General features: G+C 38.9%; 1 protein-coding gene across 14 annotated transcripts in view; it reads right to left on the bottom strand.

The window, feature by feature from the left end:
• Window positions 1–14,772, bottom strand: part of otofa (otoferlin a) — an 87,034-nt gene that overhangs the window by 45,724 nt on the left and 26,538 nt on the right. For 13 of the 14 annotated variants that reach the window (XM_072684061.1, XM_072684044.1, XM_072684035.1 and 10 more), the window contains exons 3-5: window positions 13,730–13,818; window positions 7,349–7,448; window positions 4,151–4,347 (exon numbers count right to left, since the gene is read on the bottom strand). In XM_072684061.1, the coding sequence (XP_072540162.1) occupies window positions 4,151–4,347; window positions 7,349–7,448; window positions 13,730–13,818 (386 nt within the window). Of the gene's footprint in view, window positions 1–4,146; window positions 4,348–7,348; window positions 7,449–13,729; window positions 13,819–14,772 lie in introns of those variants that run through there. The other variant, XM_072684097.1, reaches the window with a different exon arrangement.

Here is a 14,772-nt window from a genome sequence, read left to right on the forward strand (position 1 = left end):
TCTCTTGTTGTAAAAGTTTGTGCAACCGTCCATATACTTATTTTCAACAAATCCTAATGCACTGTGTTTCATAACAACGTAATAAAATAAAAATCAAAACCACCAGTGTAGTCTATGCAAAGGTTTGGCCAGCTTACAGAATCAGGACTTAGAAACACCCATTTGCCAAAATCACAGCTTACACAAGCCTTTTGTATTTAGCACACTACACCTAGCCATGGCAAGTTAATAGACATTTTGGAACTTTGAGTAGCACTAAAATAATAATAATCAGGGGGTAATAATAAAAATGGGAGTTATGTATACGTTTGAGTCTGTATGTGTAATTCTGGCTCTGTGTTGATTTCAGAAAACCTCCAAAAAAATGTGGGCACCAAATGTTGTCTTTTTCTATTATAGATGCATGTTCTCACTCATTGTGCCCCAGAAAAAATCACACTTCAAAGAAATCACTGAAAGCTCAATATTGCATTGAGATACACATACACAGCGTCAGCTCCATGAGCTCTGGTAACCAGGGCAACTCCTGCAGTTAATATAGTTTATATAAGCCCAGCATTATACAGTTTGGCTGATTTAAGCAGGCAAGAAGACTGAGAAAGACTGAACAGAGCACAGTGCTGCACTTCATTTCATGATCGCACTATGGGGATAACTAATTTACATGCAGAGAACTGTTATAAACTATTATTATTAATATGTATGCAATGACATATTATGACATAAAACCTGTAATGCTGTTTAAACCGCATCTGCTCTGGTTAAACTAACCCTCAGGTTACATAACAACCGACTATAAATGTTCTCTCCCTTTCCAACTATAGAATTAGATTTTATAGCATCAGCAGTTAACGCTAATTTAGCTTAATTAAATTAAGAAATATGTCACAGAATTCACATATTCTATATACTGTTCCCTCAATAATAACTAGTATCTTTGCAAACAAAGTGCTATGACATGTTAATGAGCATATATCACACTGTATGTTACTTATAATACATGCTTTTAGAATTGTCTAAGGACAAAATATGTTTTTCAATAGCATTACAATGACTCATTTCACTTCTGTATATGAGCTGAGTGCACTTTCAGCTCCTCTCCTCAGCTGTCTTACACTAAGTGTCAGATGAGAATACGCTCAACTGACTTTATGACTAAGACTTATCTAAAAGCTTAATCTTCATCATTTAATTGAAGCACTGAGGAAGAGGCATGAGTCAACAAAAACCTGATAAGATGTAGATCTGAATAATGGGAAGTGGCAGCCTAATTAGAAACACCTTCCGACTCATTGGGGCGGGCTGCAGGGAGCAGGCAGAGAGAATGAGAGACAACATTACTGCAGGGTGGAAAAAGATAGCATCATTAGGACGAATTCATGAGGTGAAAGAGAGAGGAGAAGAAATGCTGAGTGAATCATCATCAGAAGACAAAGAACAACACTGATGGAGCCATCAAGAATGCTAATGTGCAATGGACACAAACATGAAGAGAAATGATAATGAAAGTAAACCATGAAAGCACTAAACAGTCACATTTTGATCTTCTCAAAATGTAAAACACTGCCTTCAAGCAATGTCCTTCTTATTAATCTATTGCTGCTGTCCATGGTTTGAACCCTGCAGCCACTCTGAACCCTGCAGTACACTGTGTGAGTAATTCCAGATGAATAGACCAATAGAAATACTCTAAAGTACCTGGAATAAACTTTGACTTCCATTCAAAGTTAAGCACATATACGCCTTCTCCTGTAAACTTACCATTTTAGAGATACATGTTTTTCATTGGACAACAACGATATATAATAATTTCACAGATATCTTATCAATCTTATCAATATCAGCACAAGTGAAAAAGCACGTAAGTGGGTCAACAATGAGCACCCAGAGCCAATCCAATGGCTCTTCTGCCTCATTCAATTGAGGCGGAGCTATAGTCGTAGAACTGAATTTCCAACCTCAGGGGGCGCACTAGGCAGCTACAAGGAGAATGTATGTGAAAATGTCTGTAGATATTATGTAGAATTAAGTTATAGTTGACAAAAGTAATAATTACGATAGGATTTAGACGCATTAAACCCTTTGGACACCTATGAACAGTTTTACTCACTACAATGGCATATTTCACATCAAACTTTCACATCAAATACTCTAAGCAATACTGTATATGTTTACGTCATAACCACTAAATTATACAAAAGACTTTTGAAACATCTGAGGAATTCTCCTTTAACTAAAGTTAGCATGTTAGCAGATTCTGCCATCATTGTTCCCAACATGTCTAGTTCCCCAGTAAACTGAAGATGTAAATATTATTGTCCAACTTTACCACAGCTGCCACGAAATGACGCATCTGTGGATGGTGGATGGCAAGGTCAATTAGATTGGTGTTAAAAGAATAGAGTCTGGGCCTGATGGTGACGCTGGTGTTAACAATGGCCTGTGACTAGGCTGCTCTCTCCCAGTAGGGACACTCAGTAATGAATAGGAACAAAGTACTGGTGTTCACTCAGACTCATTTAGGAGTACACACACACACACATGCTTCGTGCAGATTAGTTTTCCCACACACTGAGGCAGATTAGAACAGAGTAACATGCTGTACCTACATGGCAGTTATGATGGATTAGCAGATCTGTAGAGACCAGCAGGCTTAGTGGAAATCAATACCACATCCCACACACTATTCAGCAGGAAAACACCCTCAAACTGCGAGTTCTGAATATTAGTCATGCAGTAACCATTATTCAGCGAATTCTCACACAGACTCATATGTCAATAACAAACACTGCGATTTTGTTATACTTGTTGACTAAAGGTTGTCCTGGAGCTAAAGATCAACACTACGGCTGTATTCTCATCAATCTTATCATCCCCATTCTGAACCCAGACCTCCATATCTGCACCTGGTTTTCTATGTTGGGTGCTTTGCGACCCTGACTATTGCTTGTGCTATATATATATATATATATATATATATATATATATATATATATATATAGTTGATCCAAACTGACCTATTTGATTAAATAAGTCACGAATGTGTTCTTTCACAGCAACTGTTGTTGCAAGTTATTGTCAGAAAGGGTAAAGTAGGTAAGTAGAGGAGGCAAAAACACCCACGTGCATCAGCACCAACCATGCTTCACTGTAAAGTTCAAAAAGTTCCAGTTTAGTTTAAATGCTCCACACATTTTGTTCTGTGATAAAAATGAGCCACAAATGAAACATAACTGGCACTTCTTGGGCCTAAGGATTAGCTGTATGTCTGGAGGAGGAAGAATTAAGCTGAAAGAACACCCTGCCTAGTGAAGCATGGCTTTGGTTTGCTTCCTCTGGCACTGGAAACCTGCAGCGTGTAGAAAGCAAGATGGATTCAATTGAGGATCAGGAAATCCAAGGAGCAAGCGTCACGTCTTCTGTGAGGGAGCTGTCACTGGGCCTTCCAACAGGACAATGTTCCTTAGCATTCCTCAAAGTCCACCAAGGTTTGGTCCTGGAAGATTCTGGAGTGGTAATCACAGTCACCTGACTTGAAACTTGAGATAATCTTTGGTGGGATTCAAAGAAGGCGGTTGAAGCGCAAAAAAAAAAAACAATAATAGTGAACTGGAGGCCATTGTCCATGAGGAATAGGCTATGATTCTTCAGAAATGCTGCCAGAAGCTGGTGTCTGGCTATGCATCACGTTTGCAGCAGGCTCTCTACTAAGCACTAAAGGGGTCATGAATCAATAATTGTGAGACTGCAGCAGTCATTAAAAGTGTTATTTAGTGTTGAATTTGGAGAAAACACTTGTACTATTACTATTTTGTTTGGTTTATTGCAAACAGCTGACAGTTTGCACATTTTGTTAATAAAACTAATTTGCAATGGTCTAATCATTTAGTAGTAGATCTGGGTCTACGCAGGATTTCTGTATGGCAGGAATGAATGAACTGTTCACCCTGTGGTAAACAAAAGTGTTTCAATCCTAATATGATTTCTGAAAATCTCATTAACTTTTCTCACTTAGAAATCAAGCTTACAGAACTACAGAATGACAACAGCACTTCAGAGATCTATTGGTTCAGACTGAATTGAGTATGACCCTGCTGTTGTGAATAAGAGTAATGGTAGTGAAGACCTGATGAAGGTCACACTCACTCACTTCTTGAATGCAGGGATGCCATGGCTCGATCGTCCCGGGGGGGTCCCTGAGCTGTGGCTGTGTGAGGAGAGCAGACTCGCCGTCTCGAACTGCAACATTCCATCACGCTCATCAGGAACGTCGAGAAACTCCCCATCGCTCCACACTCGCACACTCCCGTCCATCGGCTGGTATTTGATCTCTATAGAAATGCTCGTCTGTTAAAAGGAAGAAAAAGAAAAAAGGCATTAAATTAACCCCTAAACCCCCACACTTGCTCTTCACTCATTAATGTAACTACTTTGCAACATTCACTAACTGTTATATTGTCAGATCGCTTGGTATGTTCCTAGTGCTTTACTCACATACAGAGATGCACCACACACCTTAGTCAATCTTAATTATATTGTCATTACAGTATCTATTATGCTATATTGTCATTATAAACCCAAATCTCCCTACATTGTACAAGTATCTTTGTTCAAGTTATAACTTATCACACCATTAGAATGTGCTCTATTAAAGCTCTTTAACCCCTTAAAATGCCTATGGACCGCTGGTGGGCCAAGAGTGTTATCACAAACTTCTATTACCAAAAAATCGCCCAACCAGCTTGTACAGACGTCCCTGTAGTTACTGAATAATACACCTAAGTGTGTAATAAGCCTTGCTGGGTTAAGGGGTTAGGTTTGCTTCTCGTTTAACTCTCTAAACTGTGCCTTCTGACAGCAGTGATGCTACATATGATCCCTGGGTGGAGTGATTAGTCTAAGGTATCGCTTTGGCATGTGAGACATGGCAGGCTAAACCCTTTTGCTGGGATCGAAACACTGGCATCAGTTACTCTCTCTGCTCATGTTTACAACTCCTTAGCGGCGGAACAAGAAAACGATTAGCCTCTGCCTCACCTGGCCCTGTTATGCCCCAGCCTGTCTCCTCCCCAGGGAGCCAAGAGCAGAAAAGAGGGAACCGGAGAGCTCCTACTGGGTTATTCCCCCCATCATTTGCCAAAGAAACCTCAAACCACCAGAGTTTTCGTTTATGTAACACCTAGCTATATGCCTTCGCTGATCACCATTAGTGTAATTCACTAATTTAAAGTTCAATAGCATTTCAAATTTTTCAAGATTTCCAGTTCAACCCCTAACCCTTACTGATTGCATAAAAATAGGTTTCTGGACAGAAGGAGCAACTGTGCTAAAGCATTGTACATATTCAAACAGTAAACCAGAGTTTGTTGCAGGGTCTTCTGTGTCTTCCTTAACCTTTACTTTGTCCTGGTTACAAAGTCTGCTTCTGAACAGGACATAAGACTGAGAACTGTAATTACTTTTGAATAAGAAGAGGAAGCTAAGCCAACGTTAAGGATGTGTCAATGCAATTTTCAATCCACAGTTCTAATCTGTTTATATTTGTACTGTAGAGAATGTGAGGGGATGCTGTAAAGACATTTGTGCAGCATTTAGACAAATGCTGGAGGGAAATTGCATTTCCAGTAACAGCTACACACATTTACATGCGTTATTGCAGTTGTCCAAACCCAATAAAGCTAAGCGCACATTTTATTAACACATCTTATCGCAATACAATCTCCTCTTGTAATAGACAGGTGTGTGAGTAATATTAGCAAAGCATTCAGTTAATATTTGGTCCTTCCCTGCTAAGTGTAAATACATCAGAAAAAGCAAAAAAAAAACTAAAAAAAACAAAAAACAGTTCAGTCAAAGTCAATGGAAGGTTAAGCAACACAGGGGCTAATTAACCACCTATGAGTCTGGACTTTTTATTTTTTCCATCCCTGACACAGAGAGAGGAGGAGGAGACTCAGTGTAAATCACACTCAGTATGATGGTAAACAGAAGTGGAGCTTTCTACAGAGAGGTGAAATAAAGTGCTTTCATAGGGGTCCAGTCTCAGAAAGCACATGTAGCCATGACAACGGAATTTTCTGCAGGTCATAAACAAAAGTCGACTCTATCCCACACGACGGGATTAGAGTAGGTGCCTCCGGATAAATGAGGAAGACTTTTCATTATTGACAAGGTATTGCGTGTATGTGTGTGTCTGTGTGGGTGTGTGTAATTTATTACACGTCCATCATCAACTTCTTAGGAGAAACCTACAACCTGCTTTGCACACACACACACACACACACACACACACACACACACAGATCCATGCTTTATTATGTTTAATATATAAACATCAACACACGGAGCACTTTATGTGAAAAACTTTAGTGGAAGACCTTCTCTCACAACAGCCACAGCTCTTTTTGGCACTGAATTCCCAAAACATAGTGGAATGGAAACATTCCTTTGGGATTTTGGTCACACAGTTCCTGCAGATTTGTGGATGGTGGATCTAGTGACTGGGAGGATGAAAACCTATTCTGGTTCATGAAACCAGTTTGAGATTGTATCTTTGTGACATGGTGCACTACCATGTTGGATGTAGCCATTAGAGGATGGGTCAATTATGGGCATGAAGGGATGCACATAGTCTGTGGTATTCATGTGATTGGTCATTTTTTAAAGTAAACATATCCCACACCATTACACCACCTCTACCAGACTTGGCTGTTGACACAAGGCAGGCTGGTTCAATGGATTCATGCTGCTGGCACCAAATTCTTATCCTACCATCTGTGTGCCTCAGCAGAAGTCAACACTGACCAGACCAGGCTATGTTACAGTCTTCAACTGGCTAGTTATGGTGAGCCTGTGACCACTGCAGCCTCAGCTTTTTGTTCTTAGCTGACAGAAGTTGAAACTGATGTGGTCTTCGGCTGTTGTAGCCCATCCACCTCAAGGCTTGGGGAGTTGTGCTTTCTGACATGGTTTTCTGCGCACCACAATTGTACAGAGCAGTTATTTGACCATATTCTTTGATTTAACCATAGTCTTTCTGTCAGCTGGAATCAGTCTGGCCATTCTTTGATGACCTCTCTCATCAACAAAGTATTTCCATCTTTAGAACTGACTGGAAATTATTTTTTTTTACACCATTCTGTGTAAAGTCTAGAGACTGTTGCTCTAAACATCCCACAAAATCAGCAGTTCTAGCAATACTCAAATAATCATGCCATGCCACATGATTGGTTGATTAGATAATTGTATAAATGAGTAGGTGTACAGGCCCTCCTAGTAGTGATCTGTGAATGCACATTCCCACATACAGCTACACACCCACACTGTCTCAGTTCATTCCATCTCTTGCCTGAATAGCTGTGTTGTTGTCATCTATGAGTGTGTCTGACACCTCCAAGTGACCCTCTTCCACCACTTTCTGCAGAACCATCCGGAAGGTGCCAATCAACCTGTGAAGACAGAAAACACACACACATACAAACTCAGGTTTCTCTATCTAAAGCAAAAACACACCAAACCTCCCCAGCTCATCTGTCTCGCTTTAGCTTTCCACTGCCCACGCCAGCATGTTGGGTCTAGAGCTGGTGATGGTAATATACAGTGGCAGCCACGGGGAAGAACATTAGCCTTTACATCTGCATCACAGCAACATGCACCAGTGGACAGACACACACACACGCTACACACAAAAAGGTCATCTCTAAGAATATCTTTCTAAACAGAATAATATTTAAGATATTTTCTGCTTTAAAAAGTAAATAACATGATTGTGTTCTTCAAAGAGATTGCAGCTCGTAATGCAACTATTCTTTTTTTGTCCAAAAATATTCCGAATTTTTCAATGAGTGAATTCTTCTCTTTTAAACTGCTGAAAAACAGTAGGTAACATCTTTATCCAGGAAAGCTTTGTAGCAGCCACACATGAGCCTAATGCCATCATGCCCAATGCCATCTAGAGTGTCATCTAGAGATGTATAAAGTCCCACAGCAATGATCTCTAATGTTCTTTTGGCTGAATGTAATCAAACTGTCGGAACAAATGTTAAAAAAGGAAACACTGAATAATATCTTTATGCATACAGTGCTTTTTGTAATACTGAAGCTGAAGGTCAACCCAGACAACTGTGAAAAAAAAAAAAAACAAATAAAACAATAAAGAGAGTCAGCTAATTAAAATAACTGAAAAAACTGTGACACTAAACAACATCCTACTGCTGTTTAGAGGAAATGTATACTAATTAATTTACATTCAGTACATTTACAATTTTCACTTAGGACCTAAAAACCATTTAACTGCTATAGTACTTATGCATATGGCAATTTACACCACGCAGACAAAAGTATTGGGACACCTGCTCATTCATTGTTTCTTTCAAAATCAAGAGTAGTAAAAAAAGTTTATCCTGCTTTTGTTCAAGTCTCTACTGTCCAGGGAAGGCTAGATTCTACTAGATTTTGGAGCATTGCTGTGATGATATGATTGCATTCAGCATTAGGGGTCCAGCAACTAATTAAATAGTTGATTAATCGGTCATCACACATGTATCTCCCGTAAACTATGAATGAATGGTTTATAACAAACAGGAACTATGGATTAATCGCCAGACTTTAACCATAAAGCTGTTTACCCACTAAACACGGAACCACTGCCCTTTCAAGAAAATTATTATTTTGAAAGGCATGCAGGGCACAGATGCGGATTTTCGCTGTGTCCTATAAAGTTTGAGAATACTTTAAACCTTTGCACGCAGCACATCCATTGACAGAGTCTCGCTTGGGGCAATAGGACAGCAGTGATTTATATATAGTTATCAAAGTGTTTCACTGCTAGTTGTACTGTATATGACTATGTGTTTGATTTGATCACAGTGAAAACATGGATTGAAAAGTAAAAATCAATTTGATTGGACAATTTCTATTTGGTTTAGTCTATTTGTGGTCTCAATCTGGGTCTGGGAAATTTAAATAAAAGAAAAACAAAAGCACAAAAATACTAATTTCAGCTGCTTAATATAATATTTCTCTTTTTATTCTACATCTGTTTAGTATAGCCTATTTAAATAAATCTTTACAATTACAAAATAAAGAATTGACCATGTAAACTGGGGCTGGTCCTTAGCATTGATGATTATTATACATGCACTGCAACTGATCATTCTCAATAGTGTTTCACTGGTGATAGTTTTGTCAAATGTACAGGTAACCGCACACACCATCTGTGTATTCCCATTCAACATCATTTTAAAAGTGACAAAACCTTTTCTTTAAGCAACCTTCTCTTTTTGCCATTACAAAACTATCACTGGCCTGTGCTCCTCGTTCAGGGAGAGGTCATGAGTCTGGGCTGGAAACCTGCATGGTTCTGCAGTGAAGTGGCTTCTTTGTCATAGCCTGTGGACTGGCATGCATGCTTGCATGGGTGAATAATTCACTGATCTGGGATCAGGTTCTGGCTCCTGATGCCCTTTTCAAAAGACGGCTATGCATTATTGATCTAGCACACAACAAACAATTGACTTTCATCTGCTTCATAATTTACTCCATCCTCCCTTTTCAAGACCTATCCCTTTGTTGTCCAAGTCAAAAGCAGGACATTTACAGCCCTAGATGTCTGCCTGATGAGTTCCATGCATGGCTGGAAACAGACGTTTCTCAGGAGGATGACTGATCAAGATCCATGCTAGGTTCATTTGCCAGGTGATTCCCTGCCTGGAATCTACTGCACCCTTGGGAAGGTATCATCTCTTTTCTTTTAGAAGAGGAGGGCTATTCACTTACAGGTCAAATCCAATTCACCAGGTGCCAGAAAGCTAATTACGACCCTCAACACATCTTGCCTAACTTCCAATTTGCAAGAGTATCACCTACTATGTCTCTCTGAGTCAGATCTTCTTGTGTGTAGCTTTTGATGGTTAGAGTGGAATGCCTGATACCTAGTCATTTCAAACTGTGTTAAACAGAAGGTTCAGTTCTCCTTTTGGAAACCAAACAATGGTTTGATTAAGTCCATGTTGTTGTGTGAAATCAAGACTAGATATGTGCTAATCAGAAAACAAAAATCTACTGAATACTTACAAAAAGAATGCCTAAGGATCTGTGATGAAATATTCATTCATAGTACAGACTACACAGTATGTTGTTCATTTCTTGCACATTAATTGCCCAGTTACTATAGGCCCCACATAGAGACCATGAAAATGCAGCTGGCTGCTCTTTGTTCAGAGTGGCTGCTGTGAAAGTTAGGAGGCACCTGCAGCGCCTCCGTCTGGTCATTACTGAGCGATCCACCTAAAGCTTCACCAGCACAGTCCAAATTATGTGTTGGAAAACGGGTATACAGATATTAGCTTACTCCCCTAGTTCAGAATTGTTGACAATAGGGACTGCATGGAAAATCTGCTGCACTTGGAATTGGCGGTAAAACATGAAAATGGTGCAAGAACATACAATCCTGACCAATATTAAGTAAAACATACATACATTTCACCCAAAGTTGATGCCAAGTGTTGAATTTGGTAGCCATTCAATAGAAAACATATATTAAAAAGTCCACCCAGTTTTGCTACAAAATTCTTTAGACAAGTGATCCAAGATCAATGCTGCTTTCCATTTATCACAGAAATTAGATGCCAAAGCTGGAAATTATGTCAAACCTGAGTTGACCACTTTCCAGTTAAAGATTGCAAAAATTATCTGGTTGGATAATTCTTTACCAGTGTTTTATGGCAAATCTAATTAAAATATGTCCCACTTTTTATGTTCCAGGTTAGCAGTGTTAGCTTTGTCCCAGGTTAAAAGTTACATAACTATTAATTATATGGTATTTTGCACATCCAAACACCATGGACAGTACTGAATTTATGACTGTATGATGTAATAAGACAACAAACATAAAGAAGTGCTACTAAACTGTATAGCACTACTGCTTTTACTACTGTTGAAGCATGGTGCAGCCATCTTGGATTCTGAACTCAGGGCTGGTCAGGCTCTCCTGAAGTAGGAAATCTGACTTGAGGAGGCATTCCAATTGAAATGTACTACTTGAAACTACTTGAAAATCTGATATCCCAGTTTGAATGGAAATCAGCATTACTTTATTATGGAGAAAGAATAGAAGGATTCATGATCTGAAGCACATCTGTCAAACAAGATGAAGATACTGTTGGTATGAGCATGGATATGCATGGCTTCCAGTGGAACTGGGTCACTGGTGTTTACAGATGATGTGATCTGCAGATAAAAGTATCAGGGTAAACTTTCTGCTCAGATCCAACTGAAAGAACAATGCTATATTGTATAGATGGATAATGTCCCAAAAGCAACCCTAGAGTATCTTTAGGTAAAGAAATGGAATGTTCCTAAATGGCAGTCAGTCACCTCATCTTATCCCCATTGAGGATGCTTTTCTCTTACTGAAGACAAAGCTAAAAAGATAAAGACAAAGATCCACATACAAGCAGCAACTGAAGGCAGATGCAATTAAGGACTTCTAAACCGGCATTGGGAAATAGGACTCAATGTATCTCATTAACTTTGTTTATACATCTTAGTAAATTTGCTCGCATATAACGAAGATGTTTACTGCAATGCTGATAAGGAGATATCTAAGGAGTTGTAAAAATGGCATATGTTGTGGTGGCTTTTGAATTATTTAGCAGGATCCTCTCCCTCCTCTGTACCTTATTCAAAGACACCAAATGTATGCTTTACTAATGTAACATACACACCGTGATGTGATATGGTCACAGATAAGAAAGACTGAAGGCATTGATAATTAATTAGCTAAGAGATAACCAAGTGACAGGCTCATCAATGTTGTACAAAAACAAACAGTCTGACATGCCGGAATTTGCATTTGTTATCTCATCAGTTCATCAGATACTTTGGTCACCTGGTCACTGCAACGTTTGAGTAGAAGTTGGGTTATGTTAATAGCTGGTGATAATGACTACTCCACAGTAGTCTACTTCACAATGAGGCCTCCACAAAGGTGACAGAAAATCTATAAACAGCCTGGTCATGGCAATTTAACTGTGACTCATGCCAGCAAGAGGTCGGCCAAGAGAACAGGCCCACACAGACACACACACATACACACACTCAAACATACACACACACACTCTAATGCCGGGCATAGGTGACATGTCACACTTTGTCAGGACAGAGGATTTAGCCATCACTCAGCTGAACGATGCAGTCCTAATGGTGGCAAGCATCCCCTGCCAGTATTAGAGGAATTGCTGCACAGTTATGAAATGAGAAAGAGAAAAAAGGAGGAAGGAGTGCTCGAAGGTGCAACTACGAGCGAACTACGAGAGTAGGGGATGCAACATAGCTTTCTATATCTGTTTCAAAATTTTCACGTTTAAATAGTAAACAATCGATAACAATGCAACAGCAAGTCAACCATCCAAGTATTTTTTCATAGCAACTGTTGGGAGGTTGGGCAGCTGCAATTGACACCGTCACCTTCAATATACACTTTAGACTGTGACTGCTGCTGATGAAAAGCATCCAAACTGTTTTCTGTCCCGGCACCGAAGTGGTGGAACGAACTTCCCCTGGGTATCTGAACAGCAGAGTCACTTGCTGCCTTCAAATGGTGACTGAAGACCCATTTCTTCCAAGAGTACTTGAGAGTACAAGAGTACTGTATGTTGAGTACTGTAAATCTAGGTCTCCATATTGACTTTTGTTTTTGGCAGCATCTAGCTTGAGGTATCTTTTGGACCCTAGCCAAAAGTTGTATAAACTAGCTATGGGTATTTTCTGAGTAAACAGTGAAGCACTTGTGAGTTACTCTGGATAAAAGCGTCTGCTAAACGCCTTTAATGTAAATGTACCTTATTGCCATCACTGCAATACCAATTCTGCTTTTTCTCAGGTCATTTCTAAATACAATGTATATGTACAGTGTTTCTATTTGGTTTGTCTTTTAAACTCATCTCATATATTGCTCTTTTTGCAGCTTCATTAAATGATATTTGTTTTTTCTGTTTTTTTTTTTTTTTTAGATGTAGGTATTTACAGGTATTTACTCCTATACTCCATACTGCGATAATTGTCAATTTAAACATCAGTTTCATGGGCCCTAAAATAAAAAACCCTGTGGGACTTTACAAGATATGCTAAAGCAAACAACTCAAAAGAATCCACAATATTTTCTTTATTATGATTAATAGCTAAATAATAAACTAAATGGGTTAATATGTTTGTATCTATCTATTCATCTCTCTATCTATGATATGAAAAACTCTCATTAAACTCTCATTTCAAATATTTATTTTGTACTTGTTTATCATAACCTTGTCATGTACTCAAGCTAATGTAAGCATGTAAGCATATTTTGTCATATTTTAACATGTAAGTATTTTTATTTACACATATACCTTTGATTAGCTACAATCAAAGGTATATGTGTTCTGTCATTTTTTTATATCTTATTTGGGATTAGATATAAAAAAGTAAAATCTATCAAAAGTGGAACACTATAAATATCAGGATTTATAGCCATCTATCAAGTATTTAAGTCAGGGTTGGTACTGGTAGTTGGTACTTAAAAAATCTGGTATCGGAAAAGAAAAAGTGGTATTAGTGCATCACTAGGTTTTATAGGTTATATCATACTGGAAGTACATTATTATTATATTAAATTATTACATAAAATGTGTGTGTTCAGTTGAAAAATGAGCATATGAAGCAAACAGTGCAGCTTATATAGTTTACATACCTGTTGGTGAACACTTTGCTGTAGTTGTATATATGGATCTCCAGCATCTCGTTGCCATCCACTTTACTGGCCACTGGCCATCGAAAAGCCTGAAGGAACAAAGCAAAAGAAAAACCCATTACGATTATTTGGTAAGACTGGAAGTCAGTGTATCCAGGGGGTTACAGATTAAATGGGACTTTAGTTTAATTCATTGTCATTGTAAACTTTCATTTAAGCCAGCAAAAACCCATTACTTTTGTAATTACTTTTTTTCTATAATAAAAAATAAATAAATAAATAAATTCCACCAGTAGCTGGAATTTACTGAAAGCCCCATAAACCTCTAATTGAATTCTCTAAAGATAAGCTGGGGGCCCACAAATTAGGTTTAATGACAAAACAGCAACACGTAGGAAGATTCTTATTGCTTTCTACTCGATAAGACAGTACATTATTTGTGACCTGACAGCTCTATGTCATTTTTGATGATGAACGACAGAACAAACCATTAACGTTCAATGTTAATCTTCAAGAATAATTGTTACAGTCAGTTCAATGCTGCCCGGTGCATGAACATTTCACAACAAATCGGTTATCAAGCAGTGGTGATATACCTTACTCTGCTGAAATTGGGTTAATTAAGGAAACTGTATGCAGAATTATTGACTTTTACTTTATACTCCTAAAACTCTTCGGAGCACAGTTTCTAACTCTGTGGGACTTCCCCAGTTGCCAGTGGGTCGATCCATCAGCATCCTCCTGCTTCCTGAACCAGGAGCTCCCATCTGCCGCACGCATCCATAAAGCCAAAGCAGCAGCCCTGAGGGCTATGGATACGTGCCATTTCCCACAGTGATAATGAGGAGCTGCAGCCCGCCAGCAGTAGACTGCGGGACAGAGTCACCATTCAAGGCCACAGAGATAAAGGACAGGGCGGTCTAACAATAGGTACAATGACTGTACAAAACAAATCTTCCTTAAGGCCACTTTATTCTTCTACACTATAGTCTGCGCAAATGGCCTACCCTGCTTCATTGTACTTTACAGCAGTTCTGAAAACA

The sequence above is a fragment of the Salminus brasiliensis genome, chromosome 1 (assembly GCF_030463535.1).
Source record: "Salminus brasiliensis chromosome 1, fSalBra1.hap2, whole genome shotgun sequence".
Taxonomy (NCBI): Eukaryota; Metazoa; Chordata; class Actinopteri; order Characiformes; family Bryconidae; genus Salminus; species Salminus brasiliensis.